The sequence below is a fragment of the Zalophus californianus genome, chromosome 1 (genome assembly GCF_009762305.2).
Source record: "Zalophus californianus isolate mZalCal1 chromosome 1, mZalCal1.pri.v2, whole genome shotgun sequence".
Lineage (NCBI taxonomy): Eukaryota > Metazoa > Chordata > Mammalia > Carnivora > Otariidae > Zalophus > Zalophus californianus.
In genome coordinates this window covers 203387173-203401700 of record NC_045595.1, presented here as the reverse complement: position 1 = coordinate 203401700, position 14528 = coordinate 203387173, and the positions used below count along the sequence as shown (strand labels likewise).

At 40.1% G+C, this 14528-nt stretch overlaps 1 protein-coding gene and 1 long non-coding RNA gene across 23 annotated transcripts in view; one reads left to right on the top strand and one right to left on the bottom strand.

Moving 5' to 3' along the window:
* LOC113917054 overlaps window positions 1-13820 on the bottom strand; it is a 54490-nt gene extending 40670 nt beyond the window's left edge. Inside the window, exons 1-2 of the long non-coding RNA XR_003518115.1 lie at window positions 13315-13820; window positions 1244-1382 (exon numbers count right to left, since the gene is read on the bottom strand). This is a non-coding gene — a long non-coding RNA (uncharacterized LOC113917054). The remainder of the gene's footprint in view (window positions 1-1243; window positions 1383-13314) is intronic.
* The window catches only part of SYNJ1 (synaptojanin 1), an 88070-nt gene that overhangs the window by 64554 nt on the left and 8988 nt on the right, over window positions 1-14528 (top strand). For 14 of the 22 annotated variants that reach the window (XM_027584508.1, XM_027584510.1, XM_035728198.1 and 11 more), the window contains 9 exons: window positions 2057-2219; window positions 5429-5638; window positions 6543-6683; window positions 7234-7272; window positions 9224-9271; window positions 10524-10562; window positions 10708-10778; window positions 12689-12797; window positions 13032-13249. In XM_027584508.1, coding sequence (XP_027440309.1) covers window positions 2057-2219; window positions 5429-5638; window positions 6543-6683; window positions 7234-7272; window positions 9224-9271; window positions 10524-10562; window positions 10708-10778; window positions 12689-12797; window positions 13032-13249 — 1038 coding nt within the window. The remainder of the gene's footprint in view (window positions 1-2056; window positions 2220-5428; window positions 5639-6542; window positions 6684-7233; window positions 7273-9223; window positions 9272-10523; window positions 10563-10707; window positions 10779-12688; window positions 12798-13031; window positions 13250-14528) is intronic. The other 8 variants (XM_027584511.1, XM_027584504.1, XM_027584519.1 and 5 more) reach the window with 5 other exon arrangements.

Sequence of the window (14528 nt, the reverse complement as noted above, 5' to 3'; positions counted from 1 at the left end):
CCTCTTCGCTTGACGGTATCATGGACATTTTTCTATATGAGCAAATATGTCATTTTTAATGTCTGCAGACATTAATTTTGTTATGTGGATAAATACATAAGTTTATTTAACAAACTTATTAATGGCTAGACTGTTGGAATTTTAGTTATTAAAACCAACATTCCAGGGAAGTCCTGTGTACACTCTAACTTTGTGTGCTTACCCTGTTATTCCTGACCTTAGGATAAATTCCTAAATGTAAATTTGCTGTGTTAGAGAATATAGGCAGATTACAACTGGATGTTTGTTGCCTAATTATTCTTCAGAAAGTATGGATCTAGTTACATTATGCCTTGGGTTACCTAATATTTACATCCTAATCGATCCTGGGTAATTTCTAACTTTGACAACCTGAAAAACCAGAAGTAGTATGTCATTTCCGTTAAGATTTTAATTGCTGGTCGCCTTAATTTATTGGTCATTGGTACTTTCTAAATGAGCTGCATATGTCCTTAGCCTATTCATCTTCTGAAGCAACCTTGGTGTAAAGTTCAGTCCCTTTCCATTTGTGCTGCAGATATTCCTACCTGTCGATCTTGTAACTTTGTTGTGTCTTAACTGTATGGAAATTAGATTTTTAAATTTTTAATTCTAGCTTTAGTTTCTTTAAAGCCTGTCTTCATCCCATGAGGATATAAATATTTAAGAGCAATTCTCAATTTAGTGTTAGCTTACTCCCTTGCCGAGTATTTCTTTTGTCTTTCTCTGACAGTTTAATTTTCCTTATTTTATTTTTTCTCCTCCTTTTCAGCCCTGCCCCTTACCCTCAAGTCTACTTATCTGTGTTATGCTCTTAGAAAATACCTGCTCTTAGGTCCCTAAAAATATTTTGAAAATTCTGTAAAAATTAGGTTTATGGAAAGTATATAATAATTAATTTGTCCTTTTGAAAGTTAGATATTTCCAAACCTCTAGTCTGTTGCTTTGTTAAAAACATTATTTTAGCCCCAAATCTTCTAGGACGTATATAGACCCTTAAGAGCTCTTGCATTCCAGGGAAGGTGCTAGGAAAATTAGATAGCTTAAGTGGGGCAAACCTAAAGGATGATCTTGAGCATGTTCTTTAAAGACCTATGAAGCCTGTTGCCAAGTTCTGAAATGGAATTGATTTGTTTTGATAAGCAAGTGCAGGATTATTGGTTTCTTAGGACACTGACGTCAAAGCTTAGTGTAGATAGTAAATTACTATTAAAAACGACTGTACCATTCAGGCCGACAGCTTTGTGTCTCCATCCTGTGCCTTCAAGGAATTCTAATGTTGATAGCACTTTGAGCCGCGGAAGATCTGTACCCACAAAGGTGTCAGCTGTCCTCACAGCATGTTGGTCACAGCTACACAGCTCCTTTGGAAATACCAGAAAAGTTCACTTATTTTATATTCTCCAGAAGCTCTTTAAAGGAAGGAAGTTGAAACTGTGTAGAAGAGAGCTTACATTTTAGAAAGCAAGTTTGTTACATGGTATGGGTTTTAAATGACAGTGTCTTTCTAGTGCACAGTCTGTTTGACCAAGGAGTCTTGTGGCTGTGTGCAGGTTTTTTGAAACTATTTTTTGAATACATCAACAGGACAGTGTGACTTAATTATAATGTGTTTGGCTGTTGTAGATTATACTTTTGTCTAAAAGCTGCTCACATTTATAGGAAAGGCAGAATGCCAATCCATCTCTTCTGTAATTGTTTCATGTAGGAACAATTACTTAATCAGAATCAAAGGAAGTATCAAATTATTTGGCAAAGTTGTCAGTGAATTTACATCTGGCCAGGGAAAGATATTGGCTACAGCAACAGAAACCTGAATCTGTGTGCATCCTAGAAGAGAAGACCTTAGATTTAGCAACACGGGCTTTTAAAGGGAAAATTGGGAATGTTTAAGCTACTTCAGAATTTGGTATATATTAAATTGAATCTAGCTGAATTAAGCCTAGACTATTGCATAGTGTAACTAAAGCTGTTGCTTTATTCCAAGATAATTTTCGTGCTAATGAATTTTTAATTTCCATCTCTTTTAATCAACTAGTTACTGGGTCGGACTATAACTATTACTTTAAAAAGTCCAGACTGGATCAAAAATTTGGAGGAAGAAATGAGTTTAGAGAAAATTAATGTTGCATTGCCATCATCGACAAGCTCCACCCTGCTTGGTGAAGATGCGGAGGTCACAGCAGATTTTGATATGGAAGGTTTGTTTATGGAACACATTTACGTCTGTGCTTCTAGATAAGTGTCCTTTCCCATCAGTGAAGTCTTAGTCTCCAAGTTTATCCATCTCTATCTTCTTGCAACACACAGAGCAGTATTAATTGGGTTTTGTTTTGCATTGTATTTGTCTATTTTGCCTGTACCTAGACTTCAGATTGCAAATGTACTTGTCCTTCTTCCATTTAAAGGTTAAGATCTTTACAAGCGTGAGTTTATGTCCTTCTGTGCTAAGAGCACGAATTGGTATTTCGGGTGTGTGGTTTTGTCCCACTAGTTGCAGTTAAGGTAGAAAAGTAGAAGTTCAAAGTGGGTGTTCTAACAACAGAAATGCGTTCAAAGTAGTTACTACAAAAGAAGATACATTTCAAAGCAATTTTAAAAAGATTCTCAAGGAGGCTAGGAGCACATGCATTTGAATGGACCCATATAAATGTGGCCATTTCATATTTAGCGTTTAGTACCCAGTTATCTGAATAATAATTTCCTTAAATGTAATCAAGAAATGCAAGTGCTTTCTCATGCTATGTGCTGTGTTATTCTAGCATATTTCCCATGACAGTGCATCCCTTAGTTTATAAAATGACAATATATCATACTGTGAGGCTGCGTACATTCCAGATAACACATTTAAGAGTTGAGCACCATACAAGACAACCCTAGCTTTCACGTTTCTCTATTCATTCGTTGACTTAGTCCATACATTTATGTCCTACCTTGGATGTGCCAGGTGCGTACTAGGTGCTGAAAATTCAACAGATATCATCCTTGTCCTTCCAGAACTCCTAGCTTAGCGGTGTTACCAGTGAGCAGGCAGTGAGAGTCAGGTGACAGATGCAGTCATGAACAATGCTGCAGTAGTTCACGGGACAGTTGCCCACCTCGGATTGGGGAAGCAGGGAAAGGTTTCCCAGAGAAATTGAAATTTGAGTTGAGAGTCTGAAGACTGGGTGAGAATTAGATGAGGGAAGGTGGAGAGGGTGAGCCAGGAAGAAGGAATGTGCAAGGACCAAAGGGGGAGAAGGCTCAAAGCTCTTCTGTAAGTACGCTCGTGAGGGAGTAAAGGGAGAAAAAAGAAATCAAGCAGGGGAGCGGTGTGGGGTGGAAGATGAATTTGGTCTGGATCATGTTGAACTGAGGTGTCTTGGGAGCCTGCTGGGCCCACATGTGGGCTGTGGGTGTGTGAAGCAGGTGCTCCGCAGAGAGCTCTGGGCTCACGGGGCTGCTCTGATAGCAGCTCAAGTCACAGGTTGTCATTAGCTTGGCCAAAAGGACTGTATAGAGATGGGAGAAAACTGGTCCTGGGAATGAACAGAGAACCCCAGATTTTAAAGACAGGCAGAAGGCAGCTGCTCACAAAAGGAAAATGAAAAGAATCATCTAGCGATGTCAGAGAGCCAAGAGATGGGCCTAAAAATCAAGGGAAGAAATGGTAACAAGGAAGGCATAGTCAGTGGAGTCCTGTGTCACAGAGAGAGGAGGAGAAATGGGGACCACAACTTGCCCTTTGGATTTAAGAACAGTGAAGGAGGCAGTTGGTGACACTCATGAGAGTACTTTCAGTGCAGGGATGAGGCCAGATGGTGGTAAATTGAGGTGTGGATAGAAGGTGAAGAAGTGGAGAGAGTGTCTATAGACAGCTCTTTAAGGAAGCTAAGATGGGGGCTGGGGAGTGTGAGGGGCAGTTGTTCCAAGGAGATTGGGGATCCAGGGAGTGCTGTTTGAAATGAGAGAGGCTTGAGAGGTCTTCATGCCAGGGTAAGGGCTGATGATGTTGGGGACCAGCAGGGCAGAAGGGGTGATAGAGCAGGTCACTGAGAAAACAGGGCGGGGTGGGGCAGAACCACAAAAACCCGAGTGCAACCATGGAATTAGACTCCAGCTTGGCAGCAGATTGTGGGAAGGGGGTCCCATCTTAAGACTTCTCTCTCCTCTGAGAAGTGTTAAAAGCTGAGGTTGTCTACAGGAGTAGGGCAACCCACAGTGTCAGGAGAGTTGAGAAGTTCCGAGATTAAAGCTCCTGAGAAGGGGGTGGGGGGTTGCGGAGAGCCAATCATGAAATTGCAGCAGGCAGCTTTGGGATCCCAGAGGAGGCTGAAAATTGCAAACGGAATGTGACTGCAATCGTCAACACCATGGGATTCTCTCCAGCGGCAGCGCTCAGCAGCCCGGGTGCAGTGATGGAACTGATGCCCGTGGGACAGAAGGTGCGTGGGGGAGGGCCGAGGTGAAGCGCATCGAATCCGAAGACAGATTCAGAGAAGCAGAATGGCATCAGAGCTAAAAGGAGAGGGATCAAAGGCCTGGATCCGGATAAAGTCCCAAGAGGGAAGAGTCACTGAGGGACAGAACTGAAAGGCTGGGAGCTAGTGTTTTGAGTATTATTTCAGAGCTAGTGCAGTTGGGAGGGCTGTGTGTGTTTGAGTGGAAGAGCGTGTAAGGACAAGACCAAGGTTTTTCAGTTGTTGATGTGTTGTCTACATGGATTTTGATGTCACCCAGAGACATGGTGGGACCCAACTGTCATCCTGCTCTCTGCTTAGTCCTCAATGAGTGGGTTCAAATCACCAGAAGGATGGAGGTTGGAGATTATGGCAGCAAGTGGGTGTGGAGAGCGTTAACATAAATTCCTGCAGGCATAGCCTCAAAGAAGTAGACCTTTTTATTCAGGATGGGAGGATTAATGTTCTGAAATTGGAATCATGTTGCACAGGGACCCTGACTCTACTTTCCAACCCTGAGGAAAGGAGGGAGATGGGGAGGCCTCAGAGGAGCACAGGGGAAGGAGTGTTGAGGAGACTTTTGGGGAAGGGTATGTAGCTGTCTGAGAGCCTGTCTACTATAAGGGCTAGAGCTTAGTTGAGGACTCCCCATGAGTGGGGAGGGAGCAGTTCCGTGCAGCAAGTAGAAAGGTTTGGAAGGAAAGGAGAGCAGTAAACTTTTGAGTCAGCCAGCCCTGAGATAGCTGCTCGGTGGAATATTGAAAGCACTTGTGTCAACCCCGCTCCAGGTGTTAGTCACCATGGACATCCTGATGCTCTGAGGTAATAGGCTATCTTTAGTTACAGTTTAACAACATGCTTAACCTCTGCATGTTTGTAGTGTCATAATGAGCCCCTTGAAACCTGGATTGGTAAAAACAACCTCTGAGAAAGTGAAAATGGTGATAATTTTAATAACCTTGTTTCCTCAGGTGATGTCGATGACTACAGTGCTGAAGTTGAGGAAATTCTTCCCCAACACCTGCAGCCATCTTCAAGTTCTGGCCTTGGCACTTCCCCAAGCTCTTCACCCCGGACCAGTCCCTGCCAGTCACCAACCATATCAGAGGGCCCCGTACCTTCCCTTCCCGTAAGACCAAGTCGAGCGCCATCGAGAATTCCTGGGCACCCAACTTCACAAAGTATGTATTTTATTTCAGGTTTTCTGTGACTTTCCCTACCTGATCTGTTTGATTTTAGATGGTCAAATCTCTGATGCCTTTGGATCTGTACTGTGTTTTCTATGGATACAAAAGAGGAAGCCTGTGGATGGTAAGCCCTAAATGGAAAGGAAGCTAACTCATCATCACCTTCATTAGATGAGAATTTTTCTTAAACCTTTTTTCCTATGAGGTTTATCCATGTCTTAAAATTGATGTTTTTCTGTCAGTGCAGTAAGAACTCATAACCATCTGGGCTTAAGTATCTATTTATACATAACCTCTATTATGGTATGAAGCAAAAAGAGACAAAAAAAATTTTTTGAGTTCAAATTTAAGAGTCATTACTCCTCCAAAGTTGGAAGATTTGTCCTGGAAGTTGTTATATCGCATGACTAAATCACTGTTCTATGCTTACCAACATTTCCAGAAAATGTCTTCCATTTCATAAATGTCTCCAGTTCTCCCATACTACTCTTAGAGGATTGGCTTCATTAGATAAATTCAAGATGAGCTAAGGTGTAGAGAAAAGAAGAGACTCCTTTTTTCTTCTCTGTATGGACCAGCAGACTGCAAATGACCTTATTCAACCAATGCTTTATGCCCTCTTGATCGGCCCACTCATTAAATCAGCTCTCAGCACCTGGGGCCTCGGTAAGGCGTCCACATGGAGCTACAGCACTCTTGCTTCCATGGTACCAAAGGGGACTTTAATGGCAGAACTGCTTATGTTATTGATAATAAAAATGCATGTCATTACATTACAGAACAAATGGAGAAAATGAGCAAAATCGAGAATCGAGAGTCTGTCATACGTATTGGGAGGTACCATACTCACATGCTCACAGCCACGTGGAACCTGATCTTACCTCGTGTACTTTTTTAGGTTCTCCTATTGACACTCTGCCAGCAACACAGCTGCAGCAAAGAGATTCTCAGCCCCTAGAGCCCAAGAGGCCTCCTCCCCCCCGCCCAGTTGCTCCTCCTGCACGCCCTGCTCCCCCCCAGAGACCACCTCCACCTTCAGGTAACAAACCATTTGATTTCCATTTCTGCTAGATTGAAAATCTTCCTCCATTCTATTTTTAAATGTTTTGCATGTCTTCAAACCTCAAGCTTCTAGATTTTATTGTTTTTCTACCGTTGTTGCTACTGCCTGAGCCTTTCTCTGAGGAACAACAGAACAGGTAAAAAGAGTGTTTCCCGACTAGATTTCTGTTTTTCTAGCTGCCTTCTTACAGGTGTGCAAAACAAATGTTCGTTTTGTTTTTGCTAATTTGATGTAGTTGTACTAATTTCTGTAAAACATATAATTAGAACTGAAGAACATACATTTACTTATTTATGATAAAGTTTTATATATTTGCTTAAATATTCTTTTTAAGTGAGTATAGTGCCATTACTTAAATTGTTAGAAGTATTTGCATTAAATAATAGCTTTTTTATAGTACCAAGATACTAGCTTGTAGTTCCTACATGACATTTAACGTTATGAATAGTATCGTAAGTCTTTGACATTTCAGTTCTTTACTTAATGTCCTTTCCTTTCCGCTGCATATTTTCTTATGAACTATAAGGGGCTAGGAGTCCTGCACCTGCTAGAAAAGAATTCGGAGGTAACCATTTATATTTGTTATAATATATGCATCTTGGTTCATTCATGTTTTAGAGTTTGATCCCTGTATTGGAAAGACATTTTAGATTTGTTTGATAAAAGCCATAGTGAATGATATTTATACTCCAAGTTAAAAATAGCTCCAAACTTCCATTATATTCCTGTTAAGTAAAAGATCAGAGTTTAGTTTTATTAGTAAGAAGGCCTGATACAGGCTTCCACTCTCCAGGTAGACATAGTTGAATTTCTCATCAAGGACTGATACACTTTTTCTTAATAAATATAGTTATTTTGATTACACAGATTTAATTCCCCCAAATCACCTTAATTTCAAAAGGAATTCAGATATAGTAAATATAGAACATTTTCCAAGTATTTGATTAGTGATTAGTGATACACTAGTACTTTCCTTTTCTAGAAACCTAGCAAATCTAGTGATTAGCAAGATTTCCTAGGAATGCAACTTAAAGCTATAATTATCTGAAATATATCTTTCATTTTGTACGGCTTTATCATAACTTGTCATAAAACTCGTGCTTCGCTTTTTTTTAACATGAGAATGATTTTATTTTTTTTCAGTAAGGAAATTTTTATTAACAAATGGGTCACTTTTTTTAAAAAGTGTACTTTGGTTTACATGAAAATTTCTCACAAAAGTCAGTTGGAGGTATGTATTTGACAAGTTCATTTAATCTAATTCTAAGAGAGGATGAGGCAGGTTATCATAGTTCTGCAGAAGAGGCTTCACAGATCCACCGTTAAAGCCCACTCATTATACCTGTGTGGTCATTCTTTTTCTACTCTGGCTGCCTGATGCCATTGCTGACCAATTCACCTGGTATCACAGGTTGTCTCTGCTGGTATGTAGATTTTAAGGACTTTGTATAAAAAGTATAGCCCAGTTATTTCAGCCTTACAGCTTCTGCAGAATGCTGCTGGATGATAATTTTTTTCCACTGACTTACAAAAAAACATTAATTTTTCCTATTTTAAACTCCTGCTTTTGTTTATATTTTTACAATAACTTCTATTTATCCTCTTCCTTTAATTAGGAAAATAACGTACAGAAAATAAATTTTTAAATGAATTTGTGAAAAGTTATATCAAACTTAGAAATCTGACTTAATTTTTAAAAATTGCTTCTTTTCGGGTGCCTGGGTGGCACAATTGGTTAAGTGATTGCCTTCGGCTCAGGTCATGATCCTGGAGTCCTGGGATCGAGTCCTGTATCGAACTCCCTGCTCAGCAGGGAGTCTGCTTCTCCCTTTGACCCTCCCCCCTCTCATGCTCTCTCTCTCTCTCATTCTCGCTCTCAAATAAAATAAATAAATAAAATCTTAAAAAAAAAACAGTCTTGTCTGCCTGTTTAAAAAAAAATAAAAGTTGCTTCTTTTCATAATTCTTTTGTAGGCAATGTTTGCACCTTATTTTTTGAACCTTATAAACCAGTAACTCCTTTAAGGCAGTAACTTAGAGAAAGTCATTACAGTACCTTTAGAGTTTTCTTAAAATAATGCATCAAAAACTAACTTCTAAGAAACTAATATAGTCTCAAAGAAATTTAAAATGAAATCAATACTATGATTTCTTTTTCCTTTTTGACTGTCAAATATTAGAGCTTTTATTAGTGATTTAACTGTGAATATAATGAGATGATCATAAAGTAAAGGCTTTCATTAAGATATTTTAAAATTTCCTACAGCTCATAATCTCTGATATAAAAAGAAAATTGTCATCCCCTTTCTATCCTGTTTGAGGAAAGGGAGGCCTGGGGTTTGGGCTAGGCTTCTAAAGTCACTTTGGTTTGTATTGATATCTTTGAAGAAATGTAAAGCAGTAAAAGAACCTTTTTGCAAAAGTCAGTTGAATGCAGAAATTGTTTTGTGTGCCTGCCTTTCATTCTGTGCTGTGGGCCCTGAACAATATATAGCTTCTGTTCTTTCTCTAAAAAGGTGTTGGAGCCCCTCCCAGTCCTGGGGCACCTAGGCGAGAGATGGAAGGTAACAAGACTTCTACATCATAGAAACGGACCTCTCATCTCACTTCTAAATGTCAGCCCCCCCCGTGTGTTAAAGGCACACTAAATCTGTCCTTAGTCTGCCTGTAAACTTCCCCACCACCCCCCCCATGTACACCGTGTAACCTTGTACTTTTTCTCTTTTCATTCTGTGTTGTGGATAGTTTCTAACGGGTTACCCATTTAATTTCCCTGCGATTCTTATGTTGTATTGTACTCTGTTTTGTATATATTTCATATCTACTTAGGATGTGGAATTACTGTATGATGTTATTTTAAGAAGAATGCCTTTCAAAATTCTTTTTAGAATAAGTCAAATGTTTAGAAATATACTATATCAACTCCGAAGGTTTAAAAATTAATAATTATCATTAAATCCTATTAATTCAGGTCCAAGAATAAGTATTTTGTGGGTGATTTCAAATAACAAATTTTTTATGTATAATGCTTAACTAAATTTGCTTAAAAGACCATTAAGACTAAAAGCCATTCATTAAGATAATAGTTATCAAAGGGCTGATGTATTTAATATGACAATTACACATGAATTTCCTTTAAAAAAGAATAAATTTGATATGCCATCCGTAATAGTTCCCCCTGCTCCTTTTGACCCCAAGTGATTTATTTTGTTTCATGTGTCCAATACCTTTCTAGTGAATTTGAACCGCATATTAACACTGTCTTCCATAAGGCAAATACTTAGTTGTAAGATGTGCCCGCCCTCTACTTTAATCATAGGATTTTGTTGTAGAAATCTAAAATGCCTCATTGTAAGATTCCTGTATCGATAGTGATATCTACAGCATGAAGCTCTAAAACAGGGTCCTTAGGAGCCCCTGGTGTAACCTGGAAAATGCTCTGTTTTGCTGGGGAGCAGTTTGCCAAACTCTGAGAGGCAGTGGGGTCCCATCTTGTGACCTTATGTTTTCACGGTTCACAGGAGAGAACTCTGTTGGGAGGGTCACCTTAGAAGTCACCCTGTAAGTGAGATATCAGACTGAGGGCTAAGTTGTCTCTCATAAATGTCACTCTGAGTATTCTAATTTTTCTCTCTTCAGGGGCATTTTCTTGAGGAAGGATAATAGCCTTCATCATTATCCAAAGCAGTGTACCTTTGGTTCCCATCTCATGCCCCCATTTGTGCTGGTAATGAAACAGAACAGCCAACTGGTATTATGCAGTGTTGCTTGATTGTTTACCTATGACTCATTTTTTTCCCCCTTCCTGCTTCAAAGCACCCAAAAGCCCTGGAACAACACGGAAAGATAATATAGGTAAAAACACTTAAATTTAGCTACCTAACCTTAAAACTGGACCATGTAGACACTTGGGATATAAGTACATGGTTTCTTGTTTCTTTCTTTAAAAAAAACAAAAAAACAAAAAACCTAAATACATGGTGTGATGTCTTTGTTTCAGGGCGCAATCAGCCTTCACCTCAGGCAGGATTCACAGGCCCAGGACCTGCTGGATACAGTGCAGCCAGACCGGTAGGCAACACCTAGCCTGGGGGCCAACAGGTTTAGGGTCTAGGTCCCGGTTTGCTGTCAGTCAGGTGTGTTATCTTGGAAAACCATGTGTCAAGGCCTAGTTTCCTCAACTCTAAAATGAGGGAATGACACTTGATGACTTCCAGGGTACCATCAATGATAACATTTAGCATACTCTTCAAAAATAACAAAATATACTTTATTATTTGAACAAAAGTGATACACTTCAGTAATTAGGGTCACTGAATAACTTAGAATCTCAACATTTATGAGAGGGCAGTGTGTTTGGGCAGCTTTTTAAGGTATTATCTGAGTAATTAATGAGGATAGAAAGTCATCCTTCAAGAAGAAGGATTTTAAAACTGGATTGGAGGAAGAACATTGATAGGAGTCCATGTACTAACACTGGTTCTGACGGTAGGAAAAGTAGGGGCACAGATGGCGCCGCAGGGCTTTTCCCTTCCTTGTAAATCTGTGGTTTTCTGTGTTTAGCCTATGTTCTCTAATACACGTAATTATTCTAATATTTACCCAAATGAAAATTTTCTCTGGGATCTAACAAGTAAGTAATAAAAGAAAACACAAACCAGAACCAGTGGCTTGTCCATTGGTGCCTGGGACTGCCGGGGGACCCCTCACTGAGGAGTGGGACCCAGGAGCCGGTACCCTCGGGAGAAGTGCAGGGTCTGCTTCTGATGAAACCGCTCCTAATTCCTAGTAAGAAATGGTCAGAGCCTTTCTAAGAAAGTTTTGTCTTTCCTGTTGTAGCTGTCTAGTTAATACGCACCCTTAAAGTCCTTTACTACATGTAATACTACATGTAATATTACACTCTGCATTAAAGTGCCTGCAGCAGGGCACCTGGGCGGCGCAGTGGGTTGAGCGTCCAGCTCTTGATTTCGGCTCAGGTCGCGATCTCGGGGTCAGGAGATGGAGCCCCGAGTCAGGCTTCACGCTGAGCAGGGAGTCTGCTTAGATTCCTGCTCTCCCTCTCCCCCTCCTCCTCTGCTTGCTCGCACACACTCTCTTGCTCTCTCTCTCTCTCTCAAATAAATAAATATAAATAAGTAAATAGTGTCTGTAGGATACAGGTGCTAGAGGATCTGTTACCCATTCTTTTTTCATAAAGGGACAGTCGCTCTTCACTGACTTTGCCAGCACACTTCCCACAAGCATTTTATGTATTCTGTTTAATGCCATCAGAATAGGGAAGGTAAGTCAGGATTTTGTGATTGCAATAATAACTTGTGCTGAAAATAAGAAATACAGGGGCTTAGAGCCTCCAGCAAAGTTAGGAAAATAGACAACAGATGTCTCACAGGTGTCCCTCTGAATGTTATCTAATTTAGCACACTGAGTTAGTCATCCAAGAGTTTTTACTTCTGTGTTTGAAAAAAAACGATCTTAGGTGTGGATTTTCTTAAATGTCTCAGTTGTTCCATGTATGTCTCCATCTCCTCGTGAGCTTTCACACCATCCCTGGCTGCGACTGAGGCCACACTGCACAGGGGAAGGGCAGGGGGGCCCCCACCGCTCGTCACACCTGAGCTCAGGTCCTGGTTTCCTTTCTAGCTTTACAGCCTTGGGAAAGTTGTATACATTTCTTTGTCTTCATTTAAAATAGAGATGATAAAGAATACTTACCTCTGAGGGGAATTTTGAAGGTGCAATGGAAATGCCTAAATAGTGCTTAATTAACATCGTGCCTGCCACATGGTAAACAGTCAAAAATAAAAAGGAAGGTTTTAAAGCTTACCACTGTATGACTATAAATAGAGAGCAATTAAAATGACAGGATGGGGGCTAATGCCAGAGAGGAGACTAAATGGGATACAAAAACAAATATTTTTGCAAAATCTCATCTATTGAAAATAAGTTAATGTCTCAAATGTTATGTTTCCCATTTTTAGACTATTCCGCCCCGTGCTGGAGTGATCAGTGCCCCACAGAGCCATGCTCGAGCATCTGCTGGAAGACTGACCCCCGACAGCCAAAGCAAACCACCAGAAGTAGTGAAAGGTAGGCCCTATATTAGAAATTCCAGTTTTGTCCTGAATTTTTTCACGGGTCCTTTTCCCCTCCTCCCACCTTCTACAACGTACTCAAGTAGGGCTAGCCTTCCTTCTACATGCCGCAAGGAATGAGGCTGCTCGGTGGGAGAGCGGGGGCCTAGAATCCCCCAACACCTCACGGAAGGAGGAACAGAATGTGTTTTTCTAGAAAATACCTAACATCTGAAAATGCATTGTTTAGGGTCAGTTCTTCTGCCTGAACCGCTGAAGCCTCAGGCTGCCCTTCCTATGCAGCCTTCTCCACCCCCGCCTGTTCAGAAGCTGCAGCAGCCTCTTGTCCCCACGGCAGCACCTTTGCCTCAGTCTGCCCCCCAGCCAAGCTTGGAAACCCCACCTCAGCCACCCCCTCGGAGCAGGTCGTCCCACAGCTTGCCTTCAGAGCCTTCGTCACAACCACAAGTAAGTCCTGCTAGTGAACAAGATCGCACTTGGATGCCTTTGCTATAGTCTTTGAACAGACTTACCTTAATTAACCCTTTGCTGAGGTCAGGGGTTCTCAGAGCGCAAGCTTCAAATCGGGTGCTGGAGGGAACTTCCAAGTGGTTCCCAGGCTGTTTTATCTTGTTCACATTTAAAGTGTTGGTGACTTTTTCATCTTTTTTAAATGCACATTTTACTTTGGATAGTTAACATATTAGGACGAATAGTAGTATATTTTTCTTGTTGTTCACAGCTAATATATTAGTTTTGGTTCTCACTTTCTGGAGAGAGATGCCTTACCATTGGCAGTATGGTTAATTTCCTGTAAACAGAGAATAATCCTTTTGTTTCTCCAGCTGCAAGCAATGGTCCTTTTCTGTGGTGGAGCTGGCCCTGGGGTCCTCAGGTATTTCCGTGTCAGGCATTGGTCCAGTTTAGATTTTTGGCTGTGCAGCAGTGTGCTTGTTGACCAAGTAGAAGTCATCAAAAGAATAAGGTCACCTCATTAGTGTTGCACAGAAAGCAGTGCCATTGCCTTAGGGGGTGAAGATCATAGGATCACAAGGACTTTTGCAATGCTAGCGTGACCTCACATTGGGAAGACTTCCAGGATGTACATACAGAGTTATTTTTATACAGGGATAATCATGCAAGTTAAATTGCTTTATTTTATTTGGATGTGGTTTTACTTTGGTTATACATTCTAGTAAATATAATTTACTAGTAAATATACATTCTAGTAAAATTGCTAAAATAAAATTCATGTTTAGTAAGAACATTTTTTGTTGTCCAGCCTTACAATTTATTTTATCCTAAAGTTTTAACTTGAAAATGCCATCGAGGCCAAAGAAATGTGTGAAGTTTTATAAGTCTGCTTTTAAACTTCGTAAAGATCTACAATACACAAATATTATACATTGGCAAATGCCCCTTAAGCACATTTGTAAGTAATAGTTTATATCTATTTTTACAGATATCTGGGGATGTCCAGCTAGTAGGCAGAAGTTAATAGCTTCTTATGCTTCTATATGGTGAAAAACATATATTAAAGTAAACATGAGTCTTAAAATGAATATTGTTAGCCCTTAGCACTTTCTCAGACAATTGGTCACATTTGTAAAAACTGAAGAAATATATATAATTGAGAGAAATAAAATGCTCTCTTAAGCTGATCAATATCGTAAAGTATTCTACATTTTTTAGTTCAGAAAATTGAGGATGTTGGCGATATATAAAAAATTGTAGCAATCCTTCAAAC